We start from the raw sequence: 18,177 nt of genomic DNA, 5'->3' as shown, positions 1-18,177 counted from the left end.
TCTCTCTCTCTCTCTCTCTCTCTCTCTCTCTCTCTCTCTCTCTCTCTCTCTCTCTCTCTCCTCTCTCTCTCTCTCTCTCTCTCTCTCTCTCTCTCCTCTCTCTCTCTCTCTCTCTCTCTCTCTCTCTCTCTCTCTCTCTCTCTCTCTCTCTCTCTCTCTCTCTCTCTCTCTCTCTCTCTCTCTCTCTCTCCTCTCGCTCTCTCTCTTCTCTCTCCTCTCTTCGAGCGGGCCCTGACAGAAATTTCGGGGGGGTCAGCTGACCTATGACCCCCCCCCTGGCTGCGCCACTGTACCTTTCAAGGCTTATTATATGTCTTGAGAAAGTTTGAAGTATTTGTTTGATAATTCCCTGATTTCGGTATCTAGTCGGTATTTCCCCTATTTCTAAAAATCGATTCGGTTTTGGTATAGGTATCTCAGTGGTTTTGGTCGGTTTCGGTTTGGTATTGGTTTCCAAAATTTCTGAAATTGACATCACTAGTACCTATGCGTTTTTATATCCATACGCCATTATTAAGCAGGGCAGCGCGGGCGGGGGCAGGATACCCTCCCTCCCGTCTGGAGCGCCGGGGGGGAGGGAGGGTATCCTACCCCTCTCCCCGGTCTCTTATTAGCTCTCCCTGGGGCTGGGGCGGCAATGGCCTGATAGTGTCGTCCCGTCCCGCCCAGACGGGTATTCTCATTATACGTAATTTTTTAATAGTGTTGTTGATGCTTTCTAAGTGTGTGAACGTTTTGTGAATAAAATTCGGAAAGAAATTTAAAAAAACTACGCATCTTTGGAACACGACTAAGTGGTGCTGATGGTGCGAAAAGTAATGTCTGAGCTTCACACCCATGTCTGACGTTGATCACTGCTGACTGATTTCATTTTATCAAATGCGATGGTAGCACAACTGGGGCATTCCACGTCAAATCAAACACCGAAATCCGTCATCCCCTTCGATTTTTCTGAAAATTTGTAGGCAGACTGGGCATGGTTCAAAACTGAGTTACGTAAAATATTTTCGAACTTTGATAACGTATCGCTGAGATATAGGTCATCGAATATAGCGAAAATGCCACACATCAATTTTTTAAATGGCTATAACTCTGGTTCCATTTCTGGTATCAAAATGATATTAACAGGGTCTTATAGGCAATTGATAAGGCTTTGATTTTTAATTATAAAATTAAATTGAAGTGACCTTGAAATGCATTTGACCTTGAATTAAAACAGAAAAATTTAAATAGCAAAAAACACGTCACCTTCGATTTGGGTAATTTTTACATATTATGTCCGTCACAATGTTCCTAACCACCTGTGAAAAAATTGGAGTGGGCCATTCGTAACTTTCGCGGCAAACGCCGTTTTCATGCATCAACATCACGCAACCGCGCGTGACCTTGAAAGACAGTCAAGACATGCTTGCTTGTGTACACTTTCTGAAATGAATGATTGCTGATTAGTGATATCCCAAACTCTGCGAGAATGGAAATGCATAGTCATCGTAGTCAAGCATTCACGTTCCATAGTAAAAGTGTCTCAGGCAAACGGTATTTTGCGGTGAATTTTGAGCCGTGTGGAAATGCATCATGAAGTAAATTCAACGAAAACATTATCACGCAACGATATCTTCACGTCTTTTGATCTTCACTATACGAAAGAACATACATATTTTAGTATGTATGGGGAATTTCTAGTTAATCCAATAATAAATATGGCAGTTAGAGGCCTGCTAAGAGTAACATGTCGCCGGCTGAGGCGGGCTCGGCCGATGCGGGAAACGCAGCAATCACAGTTTTGTGTTTACACGTTCATATTTCAATTGTTTACCAACCGATTTTCAAAATTCTTTCACCATAAGATTGCCTGTACATTTCTAAGTCTTCTCACAAGATTGGACGCGAATCGAACGTAATCAGCGGTAGGGAGCGCGATGTAAAGACGGAACCGTTCCGTTCCGTCCCGGCACAGTCTACAATTCAGGCGGCGAGTAGCGGTCGGCGCCGGCTGCCGAGTCGCCGCGTCGCTGCGATTTTTGTTCGCCGCGTCGCTGCGGCGACAGGATGTTCACTTTACACCGCTATTACTAGAACAGTTGTGAACCGATTTTCTTATTGCTTGCACGATGAGATGTCCAATTCAATTCTGGACAGGGAGCCATAAGTAATTTCGCATCAATATTATGAGATATTGGCGAAAAACAGGAGGGGTGGGCGAACTTCGCTCTTCCCCCTCCACTGCGCGTGCTAACATACGTTTGCATATGTGCCATTTTCTTCAAAACTTATGAATGGCCCACTCTAATTTTTTCACAGGTTGTTAAGAATATGGTAGGCAATAAAATATATGAAAATGAGCCAAATGGAAGGTGACGTGTTTTTTGCTATTTCAATATTTGTGCTTAAGAACAGAGTTAAGCAAATTTCAAGGTCATATATTTAAGTAGGTGCAATTCTTAACAAATGCTTAAGAAATTACCTAAACAGTAAGGTTTATTTCATTCAAATCAAACAAGCACAACCAAAGTTATGGTCGTTCAAAAATATAAAGATGCAACATTTTGTAAAAATTTGATGCCCTATATTTAGAAGACCTGTGGTCAGAATGTGCAAAAAAACATCAATGTAATGTCCGGGGCCACACAGGAACTCGCTCACAAATTTATAATGAAATCGCTGATGGTAAGGTGCAAAACAGCCGATTTTTGTTCGATTTGACGTGGAATGCCCCAACTTGTACCTAAAAGTGGTAAAAACCTTGTCGTTGAGCACCTGACGTAGTGTAGAGCGCTGATGGCTGACATTGAGTCAAATTGACAAATGGTGTTGGCATCAGCAGTCTGTGTTTGAGTGGGGTTGCCTGAAGAACTGGTGTGTAACCAACCTTTGAGTGTTTTTAAATAATATTTGTGATAACACTGAGTGTTTTCGCGGTGTATATAGTCTTGGTTTTGGCCATCTGGCATGGATAACGACTGACACAACTTCAGGGACGCTCCTCCATAACACTTCTGATTTCTGAAGCACTATCATTTACATTCTTTTCCCAAGGTTGGATTCCCAAATCACTGTCAATCCTAACCTAGGCCAGATCACTTTGTTCGGTCCACGTGGTTCAAACAGTTACATGCGTTCTTTCTGTACATCAGGATAAACACTGAACACAACAGCTGCTGAGGTAAGCAGTTGCAGCAAGATCATTTTGCTACTAATTGGCAGAATGATAGATATATTCAGCAGGCCTACAAGTAATCCAGTTTCTTCCAATTTACTAGGAGTTACTACAATTTACTAAAATTAAAGGGACCCTCCCACCTTCAAAAAAGTTTATGAATTGGCATGAAAGTGATGCCGCTCGGTTCAGAAAGAGCGAAAACGAATATCTACCAAATTTCACCGAAAAATATTCACCGGTTTTCAAGATATTAGACTTTTACTTTTGTTTACTTTTTGGGATCTCCGCTGTTCCTAGCGACTTTATTTGGAAGCAATAGTTTGGCAGCTGAAAGTGCGGCACTTGTTGCGCGTAAAGCAGCATAGGTATACCACTGCGTGCTACAAAACGTTTTAGTCAAACATTTAAAAATCGTTAGATATCTGCGCTGACGTCACACATTCAGAGGGGTATTCCTATGCATTAGCCCCTCTGAATCAAACTGCTGCAATTTTGAAATTCAATATTTCCGATTTAAGGCATTTCTCGATGTTGTGAGTGCCGAAACCGGTAATTGTGAGCCAGGGACCCCATTTTGGCTATCTCAACTCAAATCTAATGTTAAGGTGGGAGGGTCCCTTTACCTATGTACTCTCCACCGAGTGTAGACCAACAGCCGCAGGAATCGCGGCAGACAGGCGCGCAGTGACCCCCGGCAGACAGGCGCGCAGTGACCCCCGGCAGACAGGCGCGCAGTGACCCCCGGCAGACAGGCGCGCGGTGACCTCCGCCGCCGGCAGACAGGTGACCACCGCCCGACGGACGCGCGGCGACCTGTCTGACGTCCAGACGTTGCAAGTCATCCCGGGTCCAGACGTGAGAATCACCTGTGAAAAAATCCAACACAGATGCATATATGATACTGTGCAATGAGAATTTTCATTTCAAAGCCAGTAATAGTTATATAAAAAATACTGCACATACCACCTGTCGACCAGTCACACACCCCTCCCCCTCCCCGGGCTGTGGACCGGTCAGACACCCCTCCCCGGGCTGTGGACCGGTCAGACACCCCGCCCCGGGCTGTGGACCGGTCAGACACCCCGCCCCGGGCTGTGGACCGGTCAGACACCCCGTCCCGGGCTGTGGACCGGTCAGACACCCCTCCCCGGGCTGTGGACCGGTCAGACACCCCGCCCCGGGCTGTGGACCGGTCAGACACCCCTCCCCGGGCTGTGGACCAGTCAGACACCCCTCCCCCTCCCCGGGCTGTGGACCGGTCAGACACCCCTCCCCGGGCTGTGGACCGGTCAGACACCCCTCCCCGGGCTGTGGACCGGTCAGACACCCCTCCCCGGGCTGTGGACCGGTCAGACACCCCTCCCCCTCCCCGGGCTGTGGACCGGTCAGGCACCCCTCCCCGGGCTGTGGACCGGTCAGACACCCCGCCCCGGGCTGTGGACCGGTCAGACACCCCGTCCCGGGCTGTGGACCGGTCAGACACCCCGCCCCGGGCTGTGGACCGGTCAGACACCCCTCCCCGGGCTGTGGACCGGTCAGACACCCCTCCCCGGGCTGTGGACCGGTCAGGCTGTCGCCCCTCCCCGGGCTGTGGACCGGTCAGGCTGTCGCCCCTCCCCGGGCTGTGGACCGGTCAGCAGACACCCCTCTGCTCCCCTCCCCAGGGCGTGAACCGGTCGGCGGCCGTGGCCCTGGCCTACCTGATGGCGTCGGCCGGCTGTACACTCGAGGACGCCTACTTTTACCTGGAGAGCGTCCGGCCGGCCGTGCACGTGTCGCGCCACCTGCTGCAGCAGCTCTCCAACTACGAGGCCGAGGTGTTCGGCAGGAAGCTCACCAACCTGGACGACCTCGACTTCTAGGGGCAGCGGCAGCTCACCAACCTGGACGACCTCGACTTCTAGGGGCAGCGGCAGCTCACCAACCTGGACGACCTCGACTTCTAGGGGCAGCGGCCGGGGCTTCTAGGGGCAGTGGCCAGGGCGTCTAGGTGCAGCGGCCGGGAGTTCTAGGTGCAGCGGCCGGGAGTTCTAGGGACAGCGGCCGTGATTTCTAGGTGCAGCGGCCGGGGCTTCTAGGGGCAGCGGCCGGGAGTTCTAGGTGCAGCGGCCGGGAGTTCTAGGGACAGCGGTCGGGAGTTCTAGGTGCAGTGGCCGGGAGTTCTAGGGACAGCGGTCGGGAGTTCTAGGTGCAGCGGCCGGGAGTTCTAGGGACAGCGGCCGGGAGTTCTAGGGGCAGCGGCCGGGAGTTCTAGGGGCAGCGGCCGTGATTTCTAGGTGCAGCGGCCGGGGCTTCTAGGGGCAGCGGCCGGGAATTCTAGGTGCAGTGGCCGGGAGTTCTAGGGACAGCGGCCGGGAGTTCTAGGGGCAGCGGCCGGGAGTTCTAGGGACAGCGGCCGGGACTTCTAGGGACAGCGGCCGGGACTTCTAGGTGCAGCGGCCGGGAGTTCTAGGGACAGCGGCCGGGAGTTCTAGGTGCAGCGGCCGGGAGTTCTAGGGGCAGCGGCCGGGAGTTCTAGGGGCAGCGGCCGGGAGTTCTAGGGGCAGCGGCCGGGAGTTCTAGGGGCAGCGGCCGGGAGTTCGAGGTGCAGCGGCCGGGAGTTCTAGGTGCAGCGGCCGGGAGTTCTAGGGGCAGCGGCCGGGAGTTCTAGGGGCAGCGGCCGGGAGTTCTAGGTGCAGCGGCCGGGAGTTCTAGGGGCAGCGGCCGGGGCTTCTAGGTGCAGCGGCCGGGAGTTCTAGGGGCAGCGGCCGGGAGTTCTAGGGGCAGCGGCCGGGAGTTCTAGGGGCAGCGGCCGGGGCTTCTAGGGGCAGCGGCCGGGAGTTCTAGGGGCAGCGGCCGGGAGTTCTAGGTGCAGCGGCCGGGAGTTCTAGGGGCAGCGGCCGGGAGTTCTAGGGGCAGTGGCCGGGAGTTCTAGGTGCAGTGGCCGGGAGTTCTAGGTGCAGCGGCCGGGAGTTCTAGGGGCAGCGGCCGGGAGTTCTAGGGACAGCGGTCGGGAGTTCTAGGTGCAGCGGCCGGGAGTTCTAGGGACAGCGGCCGGGAGTTCTAGGGGCAGCGGCCGGGAGTTCTAGGGGCAGCGGCCGGGGCTTCTAGGGGCAGCGGCCGGGAGTTCTAGGGACAGCGGTCGGGAGTTCTAGGTGCAGCGGCCGGGAGTTCTAGGGACAGCGGCCGGGAGTTCTAGGGGCAGCGGCCGGGAGTTCTAGGGGCAGCGGCCGGGGCTTCTAGGGGCAGCGGCCGGGAGTTCTAGGTGCAGCGGCCGGGGCTTCTAGGGGCAGCGGCCGGGAGTTCTAGGGGCAGTGGCCGGGAGTTCTAGGGACAGCGGCCGGGAGTTCTAGGGGCAGCGGCCGGGAGTTCTAGGTGCAGCGGCCGGGGCTTCTAGGGACAGCGGCCGTCGTCTCCAAGACTGCCAAGGCTATCAGGCGGGGGCCACCGCGACTGCTAGGTCGATGACTTGTGGGCAGAAAAAACTTGCTTGTATCTTCGTCAGGTTGTCTTGTCGTACCCTGACGAATCTGAAATTTTCGTGTCCTTGTTTGTTTGTTTGTTTGTCGTTTATTCATGATTATGGGCATGGACAATGGACAGAAATAAAGTTGAATTGGTGCAAAAGCATAAACTTATTACGAGGCACCTCTTCAACAAAACAAAACGAAACAGAGCATCACCGAAATAAACACACACGCACACGCACACGCACACACACACACACACACACACACACACACACACACACACACACACACACACACACACACACACACACCAGGTCCCACGCGCAACCCCGCCGCCCCGACAGACCTTCCGATCACTACAGCTGGACCACACGCGCTCCGCCAGCCTGCGGCCTGCCCCCTAACTTTGTACGGCTTTGTAGTCTGGCCAGACCGGGACGGTGCCGTTCCATGGCATATGCCGTCCCGGCCCCGGGGAGATCTGGTGGATACCTCCCCGGGCCGAGGAGATCTGGTGGATACCTCCCCGGCGCTCCAGACGGGCCGCGAGCCCCCGCCCGCACCCCCGGAAAATCATCTTTCCCGGGGGTGCCCCCTAACCACCGCCCGGGCAAGGGGAGCGCCGACCCGACCCGGCCGGCGCGGCGCCCCGCCCGCCCGGGCGGGGCGCCGGCCGACCGGTCCGGCCGACCGGTCCCTTTCGAGTGGGACCGGTACCCAGGTTGGCCCGGATGGGTCATAGGGGCGGGGGCCCAATGCTTGGCAACTCAGGGTTTCGCCTGCGATTGGCGTAAGCCTATGCATAGTTCCTGATCTATGTACTAGGTCTTGTCTGACTTAGCGTTATGGAGATATTTGGTAAAATCTTCACGCAATGATCAGGGTACGACGAGACGCAATGATAGTCCTAGCTTCTAACGCTCCGTGGAGCCTTAGAGCCTGAAGCTGGGATCTGATTAACGACTTCAAGATTCTGTTGGGCTTGACCTTCAATGTGTTTGTGAGCATACGAGTATCTGCATATTATATAGCCGTGATTTGTAGCTGTAGTTAGGTCGATGTTTTTAACGTGTGTTAAGTTTCTTGTTCCAGATCTTTAAATTTGGTTTTAATTTGTGTTCAGTTTTAAGTTACAATACTCGAATGTAATAGAATGGTCGGGTTGCAATTTCTATGAAAGTAATAAATAAACGATGTTCGAACTTTTATAGTTTAGGAATTTATTAAAACCCGACTTTCAAACTCTGCAGAGTGAAAAGTAGGAAGTTCTCATCTACATAGAGATAGATATCGCCCCGCGGGTTCCAGCAGCCTTTGATTCTGGTAGTCGAGAACATGTCTCAGTTGGGACGATTGTTGTCGACATTGCGCCACTGCCGCGGCCACCCCAGACGACTGCTGTATGTGACAGGCACTAGGCATAGTCGTCCGCATAGCGCGGACGCAGGCCCCCAGCGTCACCTCAGCCGCCCTGAATCCCGGTTGGGTAGGCCCGCGACTGTGGTCTGCGGAGATATTTATTTAATCTTGCTATCCGGTCGTGCGCGTGATTGGCGTAAGCCTATGCATAGTTCCTGATCTATGTACTAGGTCTTGTCTGGCTTAGCGTTATGGAGATATTTGGTAAAATCTTCAGGGGCTGCATGAGGGTGAGTTAAGGTCAAGGTTTCAGGTGGAGCCATCAGCCAAATTGCATCGCCAAATTTCGAAACGATAATGCCACAGAGCACGTAGTTAGGTACTTGTTACCATGTGTGACGTGTGCGATCAATATCGTAAAGCATTACGCAAAGTCTTTGTGAGAACTGTGCACCAGATCGCAAAGCTTGCACAGTATCGCGTCTGTTAGACAAAGAAGTGGGCACGAATACCGGTTTATTCACATATAGCATTTACGTATAGCGCCTCGTGTCACCCAGTCCGGCCAATGCGGCGCCACCTGTCACCCAGTCCGGCCAATGCGGCGCCACCTGTCACCAGTGGCGCAGCCAGAACTCTGGCGACGGGGGTGAGAGACGTTCGCGATGGGCCCCCCAGCAAAGTGGGCCCCCCTCAACCTAATGGGGGCCCCTTACCAACAACGAAAGGTCAGATCATTGTCCTGATCAAAACCAACCAAATCAGGGAAAAGGACAAATATCTCTTGATCTGAAGAGGCACGTAAAAAACAACAGCATATTTACAGAAACACGACCATTCTGCCCATATTTGATGGACAGCGTGCAATTGATGGCCAGCGGCCACTCAAATGGTCGGGCTAGGTCAAAGAGCTTTTAAAAAAGCTAAACGTTAGTTTTTCGATCATTACTTTTGATATACCTAGGAGACGAGGTCGAGTAATGAAATTGTCTTGAAGGTGTTAATCATCCATACGGATCAGTTGATAACCATCATGAACTTCTCAAGTAAGGGCATGACCTTGATCTGCGGTCACATTTTGAAGTTGAACTTTTTACGAGAGAATGATGACATAGTAAATGTCTCATAATTTTTCTTACCAAAGTTCTTGCAAAAGTTCTTAGCAAAACTATTTTGGTAAAATGCGACTATTTAGATGGTTTTGCCCTCTGCTCTGTTGCCAAACCATTGACATGAGGCATTGAGATCAAATCTTAAAAGCGAAACCGTTTTGAAAGGCCTATCGAATGAGTTGTTCCGCGAAGCTCTAGCTCTTTGGTTCACGAGTGATACGTTTATTTGTGAAAATATAAAAAGAAGAATTTTTCGTGGTAATCTTGTCTTTGTGTTTATCATAATTTTATCATAATTTCGTCTTCAATGACCTCAGCGATGACCTAATCCAAAAATGACCTTTACGTTTCTGAAGCATCCTACAGCTATCTGTTGCTTTTCTCGTCTTTCTAGCCTTCTTAAATTATGATCGGGTTTGGCCGATACGCCCCCCATGGCTGATTGCACGCGTTAGAGCTATCGAACCCACTTTCAGCACGCTATAGCTTTATATGTTCTGGAGTGTAGAAATAGGCGAAACTTTTCCTTCGAGGAACATGATGACGAGGGCTTTGGTCTGAACTACAACATGACTGAAATAATTTCTCCATGATTTTCGACGCTCTTAAGAAACCCGCCTACCGCCGCACTTGTCGCTACGTGACCCTGGAGTCAGGTTAGAAGGGAATATTCAAACCCCTCTCAGGGGCGTAAAACTCAAAAGCCTGGGGCCCTGCTCTGCGGGGCCCGGTCGAGCTAGGCTAGAGCCAGTTCGGGATGTTTACAAGCCCACGTAAAGCCCTCAAGAATCTGCATAGAGCACAGGCCTTCCAAGACTTGGGGTTTAGATATCAAACATCGACATGGTCTTTTGACTTTTGAGACCTGCGTGGTGGCTATCAGAGGTCGGTGGGCCCCTCAAAAGCCGGTGCAGGAGCCTCAGGTGTCAGTTTGGAGTCTTCATGAACCGGTGTGGAGTCCTGATGAATACCTAGGCGTCAAACCCCTACATAGACGTCAGGGTGGGGCCGGGCGGTGAGGCAGGCACAGGCCTGAAGAGAAGAGGAATTTTCAGATGTCGGCTTGGCATCTTAAGGGCCCTGCATGGCTTTCTCAGAGGCTGACATGTCGTACTGCGGGACCTCCACGAGCCTCAAAAACCTCTATGGGCCCCCTCACGCTTGGGGTAGGCTTCCTGAAGCATAAAATCTCTGAGTCTTGAGATGGGCCCATTAGACATGAACAGGGCCATCAATATACATGTGGTGAGTTGGCCTATATCAAACATGATATCGGCTCAATCAGGATTGGGATAGGCCCTCTCAGACCCAGACCAGGCACGGAGTACGGACCCTCCCACACATAGGATGATCCTTTCATTCCTGGGATGAATCTTCTCAGGCCTGAACTGGGCCCTCTCAGACCTGAAATGGGTCCCTCTCAGGCCTGAAGTAGATCCTCTCAGGCCTCAAATAGGTCCTCTAGGGCCTGAAATGGGCCCTCTCAGGCCTGACATTAGCCCTCTCAGACCTGAAATGGGCCCCTCTCAGGCCTCAAATAGGACCTCAAGGGCCTGAAATGGGCCCTCTCAGGCCTGACATTAGCCCTCTCAGACCTGAAATGGGCCCTCTCAGACCTGAAATGGGCCCCCTCAGCCCGGAAATGGTCCCTATCATGTCGAAAAAAGGCCCCTCAAACCGTAACTGGGCCCACTCAGGTCTGAAATAGTGCCTCTTAAGCCTGAAATGGGCCCCTCTCAGGCCTCAAACGGGCCCTCTCTGGCCTCAAACAGGCCCTCTAGGACATGAAATGGGCCCTCTCAAGCTTGAAATGGGCCCCCTCAGGCCTGAAATGGGCCCCTCTCAGGCCTGAAATGGACCCAATCAGGCCTCAAACATGCCCTCTAGGGCCTGAAATGGACCCCTTCAGGCCTGAAATGGGCCCTCACAGGCATCAAATGGGCCCTCTCAAGTCTCAGGCCTGGAATGGGCCCCTCTCAAGCCTCAAACAGGCCCTCTAGGGCCTGAAATGGGCCCTCTCAAGCTTCAACTGGGCCCCTTCAGGCCTGAAATGGGCCCTCACAGACCTGAAATGGGCCCTCTCAGGCCTGAAATGGGCCCTCTCAGGCCTGAAATGGCCCTCTCAGGCCTGAAATGGCCCTCTCATGCCATGGAACGGGCCCTCCTAGGCCTTGAATTAGTTCAATCGGGCCTTGGATGTACCTCCTGAAACATAATATGGGACTATGAATCCTAAAGGGGGGCTATCAGGCCTGAAAACTGTTTTTCAGTCCTATGACGGACCTTGACATATAGTGATAAAAAAATGTCAGGCTGCATAACGTTACAGTTCGAATCGACGGTGGGCCCCTAGGATAAGAGACGGGGGTGAGATCTCACCCCTTTCACCCCCCCTGGCTGCGCCACTGCCTGTCACCCAGTCCGGCCAATGTGGCGCCACCTGTCACCCATCCCGGCCAATGCGGCGCCACCTGTCACCCAGTCCGGCCAATGCGGCGCCACCTGTCACCCAGCCCGGCCAATGCGGCGCCACTTATTATCCAACTGAACATGTGGAGAGTAGTGCCAAATGCCTATGCTTAGGGCTGAAAATGCAACCCAGCAATCCATTAGGTGTACGTGACTCGCCCTTATCAGCAACCAGCGTAAAATATATCAATGCAACACAGCTTTATTCGGCTACTCGAGGACATGAATAAATTTTTGGTCAATTAAAAGTGACGCCATCTATCTGAGCCTACCTAGTACAACGCCATCTATAGGAGACTGTGTCAGAGGTCGCCACTGGGATGCTCTCAGCCGATCTTTAGGTATCAGTCCGACGGTCTGTCCGTCTGCCTGTCTGTCTGTCTGTCTGTCTGTCTGTCGGTCGGTCGGTCGGTCGGTCGGTCGGTCGGTCGGCCCGTCTGTCTGTCTGTCCGTCTGTCGGTTGGTCGGTCGGCCGCTCTGTCTGTCCGTCTGTCTGTCTGTCTGTCTGTCTGTCTGTCTGTCTGTCTGTCCGTTTGTCGGCCCGTCTGTCTGTCCGTCTGTCGGTTGGTCGGTCGGCCCGTCTGTCCGTTTGTCGGTCGGTCGGTCGGTCGGTCGGTCGGTCGGTCGGTCGGTCGGTCGGTCGGTTGGTCTGTCGGTCGGTCTGTCGGTCGGTCGGTCGGTCGGTCGGTCGGTCGGTCGGTCGGTCTGTCGGTCGGTCGGTCGGTCGGTCGGTCGGGCTCAGCCGACCACCGCCGATCAGAGCCCGCTCGGCCGGACGGCGGTCACTGCGCGCGGTGCGCTCGGAGATCCGGTCACTGTGCGCGCGGTGCGCTCGGAGATCCGGTCACTGTGCGCGCGGTGCGCTCGGAGATCCGGTCACTGTGCGCGCGGTGCGCTCGGAGAATCCGGCAGCCTGGCGCCGCAGCTGTGCAGCCGACAGGTTCAGCCGATCTGCCTGCTGTCCGGCCCGAGTCAGCTGGCGCTCCACCACATTGCCTGCGGACCAGCCGGTTCAGTCACCAGTGGCGGATCCAGGAAAACTCCAAAGGGGGCCATGAATCGAAGTGGTGCCCCTACCTTTACCCAAAATTAAAAACTCAACGGATTTCGGCCACTTCATTTTGATGGTGCCCTATTTTCAGATTTTTATCATTTTTTATTTTTGTGTGTGTTGCCCCTGGTGGGCATGTGGTGCCCCTGACAGGCCCATGGTGCCCCTGCGAGGCCGGTGACGCCCCTTCTAGGCCGGTAGTGCCCCTGGCAGGCCTGTGATACCCCTGCTAGGCCGCCGGTGTCCCTGGGCCCTGACAGGACTGTGGTGCCATTGACAAGCCTGAAGTGTCCCCGACAGGCACGTGGTGCCCCTGACGGGTCCAAGGTGCCCCTGCGAGGCCAGTGGTGCCCCTGACAGGCCTGTGGTGCCCTTGACAGGCCTGTGGTGCCCCTGACGGGCCCAAGGTGCCCCTGCGAGGCCAGTGGTGCCCCTGACAGGCCTGTAGTGCCCCTGCTAGGTCTTTGGTGCCCCCTGATAGGCCTGTGGTGCCTCTGGAAGGTCTGTGGTGCCCCTGGGCCCTGACAGGACTGTGGTGCCACTGACAAGCCTGAAGTGTCCCCGACAGGCACGTGGTGCCCCTGACGGGCTCAAGGTGCCTCTGCGAGGCCTGTGGTGCCCCTGGCAGGCCTGTGGTGCCCCTGCTAGGTCTTTGGTGCCCCTGGCATTTACATATGTTGCTCCTGGAAGGACTGTGGTGCCCCTGTGCCCTGACAAGCCTGAGGTGCCCCTGACGGGCCCGTGGTGCCCTTGCCAGGCCTGTGGTGTCCCTGACAGGCCTGTGGTGCCCCTGGTGGGCCTGTGGTGTCCTTGGTGGGCCTGTGGTGCCCTTGGTGGGCCTGTGGTGCCCCTGCCGTGATGGTGCCCCCCGGGAGCGAGTTTCCTAAGTGTGGAACTATTCATACCGTCGCCCGTTCGAGTGACGTCATCAGTTGGCGCTGCCGGCTATGTGCATGGATTGGCGGATCCTTAACTTGGCGAAGAGGCGGAGCCAGTTATCCTGCGTAAATATTTTGTCAGTCTTAATTTTAGCGAGTTCCCTAGTAAGAGAAAAAAAACAACTTGTTCTACGTGAATATATAACCGGTGTTATTTCAGTTGCGTTCGTGCATTCGCCTACCTTGGAAGCATATCTCCTACGAGGTGCTTGAGTTTTGACGGTGGGGTTTGTGCACTGCGTTTCGCTTCAGCATTGAGCAAATGTCTTCAGTTCAGTAGGTAGGTATTACGGCTGGTGATACTGCCTATCGGCGTTGAATGATGTTTGACACCAATAGGACATAAATTAGCAGGTAGTGCGGATTTATTATTAGATTTATTAGCGAGATTATTAGCAGATTTATTAGCGGATTTATTATCTATTTTATTAGCAGGTAGTGCGGATCTTTAGTGCGGATAGTGAGTAACGCCATCTGGACCGATGCTGGAGATGGTAGCGCCACCTGCCGCCACTTAACTGCTCGCTTCTTGTAACAGTGCCTGGCTGGTGCTGCTTGTTGATTGTTTTTGAAGCTAGTACCCTATGACGCATAATATAAGGTCACTTTGCCAAATTTGAGGAGCATGGACGAATTAATTTGTGAGACATTGACGCCTTAGTAATACATAATTGTTCCCAACACAAGCTATGTATTACATTTTAATGTTATTGCTCAACTCATTAGCGTCGCCACGGGGGGGCAAGCGGGGCAGCTTGCCCCCCCCCAACCTCGGACCGGGCACCCCCTGAGATCGATGCAGATCCGATGTAATTTTTGAGTCGGGAAAAGTTGGGGGTACCTTTCTGAGAATGCCTGTGAGGTCAGACTCGGTTGGAGCGTGCAGTTCAAACCAGAGTCGGAGTCGCAGTCGCCAAAATCTTCAAGTGAAGACTCCGACTCCAGACTCGAAATATCAATGCTGTGATTCATTCCCTGTTCCTAGTTGGTTCGATATCACATTTTAGAGCTGAAGTTTTGGAGTGCTGACACATAATTTTCGCTGACATAATTTTTGCTGACACATAAAATAATAAAGCGTGATACGAGATCTTCGGGGCCTTTCTCAACTCTCGTCAAATGTCTGCGACAGGCTCAAGTACCGTTCAAGTGCCGCGGGGCTCATGAGCGAGCTTGCTTTTCACCTTCACACAGGCTCCTAAGGAGCTCCACTGAGCTCTAAGAAGCTTTCAGTGGGCCCAAACCGACCTCTGAGAGTCCCACTGGTGTCCTTAGGGATTCGAGACACAGACCCCTATGGTTCACACTGTTATCCGAGGGCTCCAGGATTACCCTGGACCTAGTCTCTTAGCGCCCGCAACTCACACTGGCATCTGAGGGCCCCACATTGGGTTCGGAAAGCCCTAAAGCACCACATACACGTAAATATTTGGGGTGACCCACGCCGATCTCCGGGATTCTAATCAGGCCTCTGAGAGTCCACACTGACCCTGAGTGGCCTGAAATGGCCTGTATGTCCCAAGCCTATGCCTGTAAGTGATCCGTTGCGGCTATGCCGCGCGTAACTTTTAGTTACGTTAAACATTTTTTTTTGTACGCGTTCGCGGCGTTTCCCTTCACACGAAAAACGAGAAACTTTTTGTTCTCACTCGAGTGAACAAAACACTTCATCTCACTGGAGCAAAGATGAATCACTTCCGATTCACACTTCCGACATTCACGCTCCGCCGAATGCCCAACTTAGCTACTATCGGCGGCTGGGTAAGCCCTATGCATTTCACGTAATACCTCTGTATGCATGCGTGAATGGAGGTTTTAGCAGGGTGATCCAATTAAATGGAGCGTTTTTTTCACCTTTTTCTGGGTGATGATCATGAGCGACGAACGTCTGCACAGGAGCCCTCTGCAGTGCGTCGGCAATTGCAGCTTCTGTTATTCTACCGGCCGCTTTTTCAGAAATTTTAAAATTTAGATTTTTTTCTGCAAAAATTACATATCATTGCTAGAAGGAAAACTTTGTCACCATCGGATTCCTCGCACCATTGCGCGTCAAATAATATGTAAAACGAGTGAGAAACGACTGGGGAAAGGCAAGATTTGACACAAAAGTTGATTTTGCCCCCCAACCGAAAATCTCTGGCGACGCCTATGGCTCAACTTCACATGATAACACCAGGGGCGCTAGTGCCGCGCGCCTATAATCGTGCAGCAATTGGTCGGCCGACTGTGAGCCATGACGTCACAGCCTGTAACGTCATCTCGGCGAAGCTTACGCCAATCATAGACCTCAGGTATGGGCAGTTCCACACTTAGGAAACTCGCCCCCCGGGAGGCCCAAGGGGGGGGGCGGGCATGGCCCCCATGCCCCCCTGGATCCGTCACTGTCAGTCACTGGGTCCGGCACTGACACTGGCTCACCGGGTCAGTCACTGGGTCGGTCACTGGATCGGGCACTGGCACCGGCTCCCTGGTTCAGTCACTGGGTCTGTCACTGGTATTGGCTTCCTGGTTCAGTCACTGGGTCCGTCACTAGCACTGGCTCCCTAGTCCAGTCACTGGGTCGGGCACTGGCACCGGCTCACCGGGTCAGTCACGGGGTCCGTCACTGGCACCGGCTCACTGGTTCAGTCACTGGGTCTGTCACTGGCACCGGCTCACTGGTTCAGTCACTGGGTCTGTCACTGGTATTGGCTTCCTGGTTCAGTCACTGGGTCTGTCACTGGCACCGGCTCCCTGGTTCAGTCACTGGGTCTGTCACTGGTATTGGCTTCCTGGTTCAGTCACTGGGTCCGTCACTGGCACCGGCTCACCGGGTCAGTCACTGGGTCTGTCACTGGTATTGGCTCACTGGCTCAGTCACTGGGTCTGTCACTGGTATTGGCTTCCTGGTTCAGTCACTGGGTCCGTCACTGGCACCGGCTCACCGGGTCAGTCACCGGGTCTGTCACTGGCACCGGCTCACCGGGTCAGTCACTGAGTGTGTAACAAGGCGGCAGCTACTGAGTCAGGGTTGGTTATTGGCGCCGGGCGCGTGGCACGGTGCTGGCTCACCGATGTTGGCGCGCGGCCCGGCCGGACCGACCTCGATGGTGCCGATGTGCTGCTGCCGGTCGGTCAGACCGCCGCGCACAGAGATGGCCGACACCTGCGCCTGCCACAGAGACAGAGAGGTCAGCAGTAGCACACGCCGAGCACGCCTCGATCAGCGACGCCAAAACAGCGATATATTGTCAGAATCACTACTCAGCATCACTACTCCTCACTAAACCACCGCTGCCTCATCTGAGCCAGATCCACCCCGTCTCCCGTGTATCCCCTTCCCTGGTCTCTCCCTTGTCTCCCGTGTATCCCCCTTCCCTGGTCTCTCCCTTGTCTCCCGTGTATCCCCCTCCCTGGTCTCTCCCTTGTCTCCCGTGTATCCCCCTTCCCTGGTCTCTCCCTTGTCTCCCGTGTATCCCCCTTCCCTGGTCTATCCCCCGTCTCACGTGTATCCCCCTTCCCTGGTCTCTCCCTTGTCTCCCGTGTATCCCCCTTCCCTGGTCTCTCCCTTGTCTCCCGTGTATCCCCCTCCCTGGTCTCTCCCTTGTCTCCCGTGTATCCCCCTCCCTGGTCTCTCCCTTGTCTCCCGTGTATCCCCCTCCCTGGTCTCTCCCTTGTCTCCCGTGTATCCCCCTTCCCTGGTCTCTCCCTTGTCTCCCGTGTATCCCCCTTCCCTGGTCTCTCCCTTGTCTCCCGTGTATTCCCCTTCCCTGGTCTCTCCCTTGTCTCCCGTGTATCCCCCTTCCCTGGTCTCTCCCTTGTCTCCCGTGTATCCCCCTTCCCTGGTCTCTCCCTTGTCTCCCGTGTATCCCCCTCCCTGGTCTCTCCCTTGTCTCCCGTGTATCCCCCTTCCCTGGTCTCTCCCTTGTCTCCCGTGTATCCCCCTCCCTGGTCTCTCCCTTGTCTCCCGTGTATCCCCCTCCCTGGTCTCTCCCTTGTCTCCCGTGTATCCCCCCTTCCCTGGTCTCTCCCTTGTCTCCCGTGTATCCCCCTTCCCTGGTCTCTCCCTTGTCTCCCGTGTATCCCCCGCCCTGGTCTCTCCCTTGTCTCCCGTGTATCCCCCTTCCCTGGTCTCTCCCTTGTCTATCCTTGTCTCCGTGATCCCCGTCTCCCTGTTTATTCTCTCTCCCCCTGATGCCCCTCTTCCCTAGTCTCTCCCCTGTCTCCCCTGGTCTCTCCGCTGTCTCCCGTGATGCCCGTCTCTGCCGCGTCCCCGGGGAGCCGCTGGCCACCCCTGACATCATCTCTCTCTCTCTCTCTCTCTCTCTCTCTCTCTCTCTCTCTCTCTCTCTCTCTCTCTCTCTCTCTCTCTCTCTCTCTCTCTCTCTCTCTCTCTCTCTCTCTCTCTCTCTCTCTCTCTCTCTCTCTCTCTCTCTCTCTCTCTCTCTCTCTCTCTCTCTCTCTCTCTCTCTCTCTCTCTCTCTCTCTCTCTCTCTCTCTCTCTCTCTCTCTCTCTCTCTCTCTCTCTCTCTCTCTCTCTCTCTCTCTCTCTCTCCATCTCTCACCTGTGTGGCCGCCACCCGGCTGGGCTGGCCGGCCCGGCCGGACGGCTCCGTGCTCAGAGTGGAAGCCTGAGACGTCCCCAGCGCCGCCTGGCGGG

The 18,177-nt window shown here is 54.1% G+C and overlaps 1 protein-coding gene across 1 annotated transcript in view; it reads right to left on the bottom strand.

Annotated features, from left to right (window-relative positions):
- Nucleotides 1-11,737: 11,737 nt before the first annotated feature.
- Nucleotides 11,738-18,177, bottom strand: part of LOC122389796 — a 34,189-nt gene continuing 27,749 nt past the window's right edge. Inside the window, exons 5-7 of the mRNA XM_043382194.1 lie at nucleotides 18,083-18,169; nucleotides 16,590-16,689; nucleotides 11,738-12,545 (exon numbers count right to left, since the gene is read on the bottom strand). Coding sequence (XP_043238129.1) covers nucleotides 12,394-12,545; nucleotides 16,590-16,689; nucleotides 18,083-18,169 — 339 coding nt within the window. The 3' untranslated portion in view covers nucleotides 11,738-12,393. The remainder of the gene's footprint in view (nucleotides 12,546-16,589; nucleotides 16,690-18,082; nucleotides 18,170-18,177) is intronic.

Source organism: Amphibalanus amphitrite, unplaced genomic scaffold, assembly GCF_019059575.1.
Source record: "Amphibalanus amphitrite isolate SeventyFive unplaced genomic scaffold, NRLGWU_Aamphi_draft 000372F_arrow, whole genome shotgun sequence".
Taxonomy (NCBI): domain Eukaryota; kingdom Metazoa; phylum Arthropoda; class Thecostraca; order Balanomorpha; family Balanidae; genus Amphibalanus; species Amphibalanus amphitrite.
The sequence above is the reverse complement of the archived record's forward strand: the minus strand, read 5'-3'. Positions and strand labels throughout refer to the sequence as shown.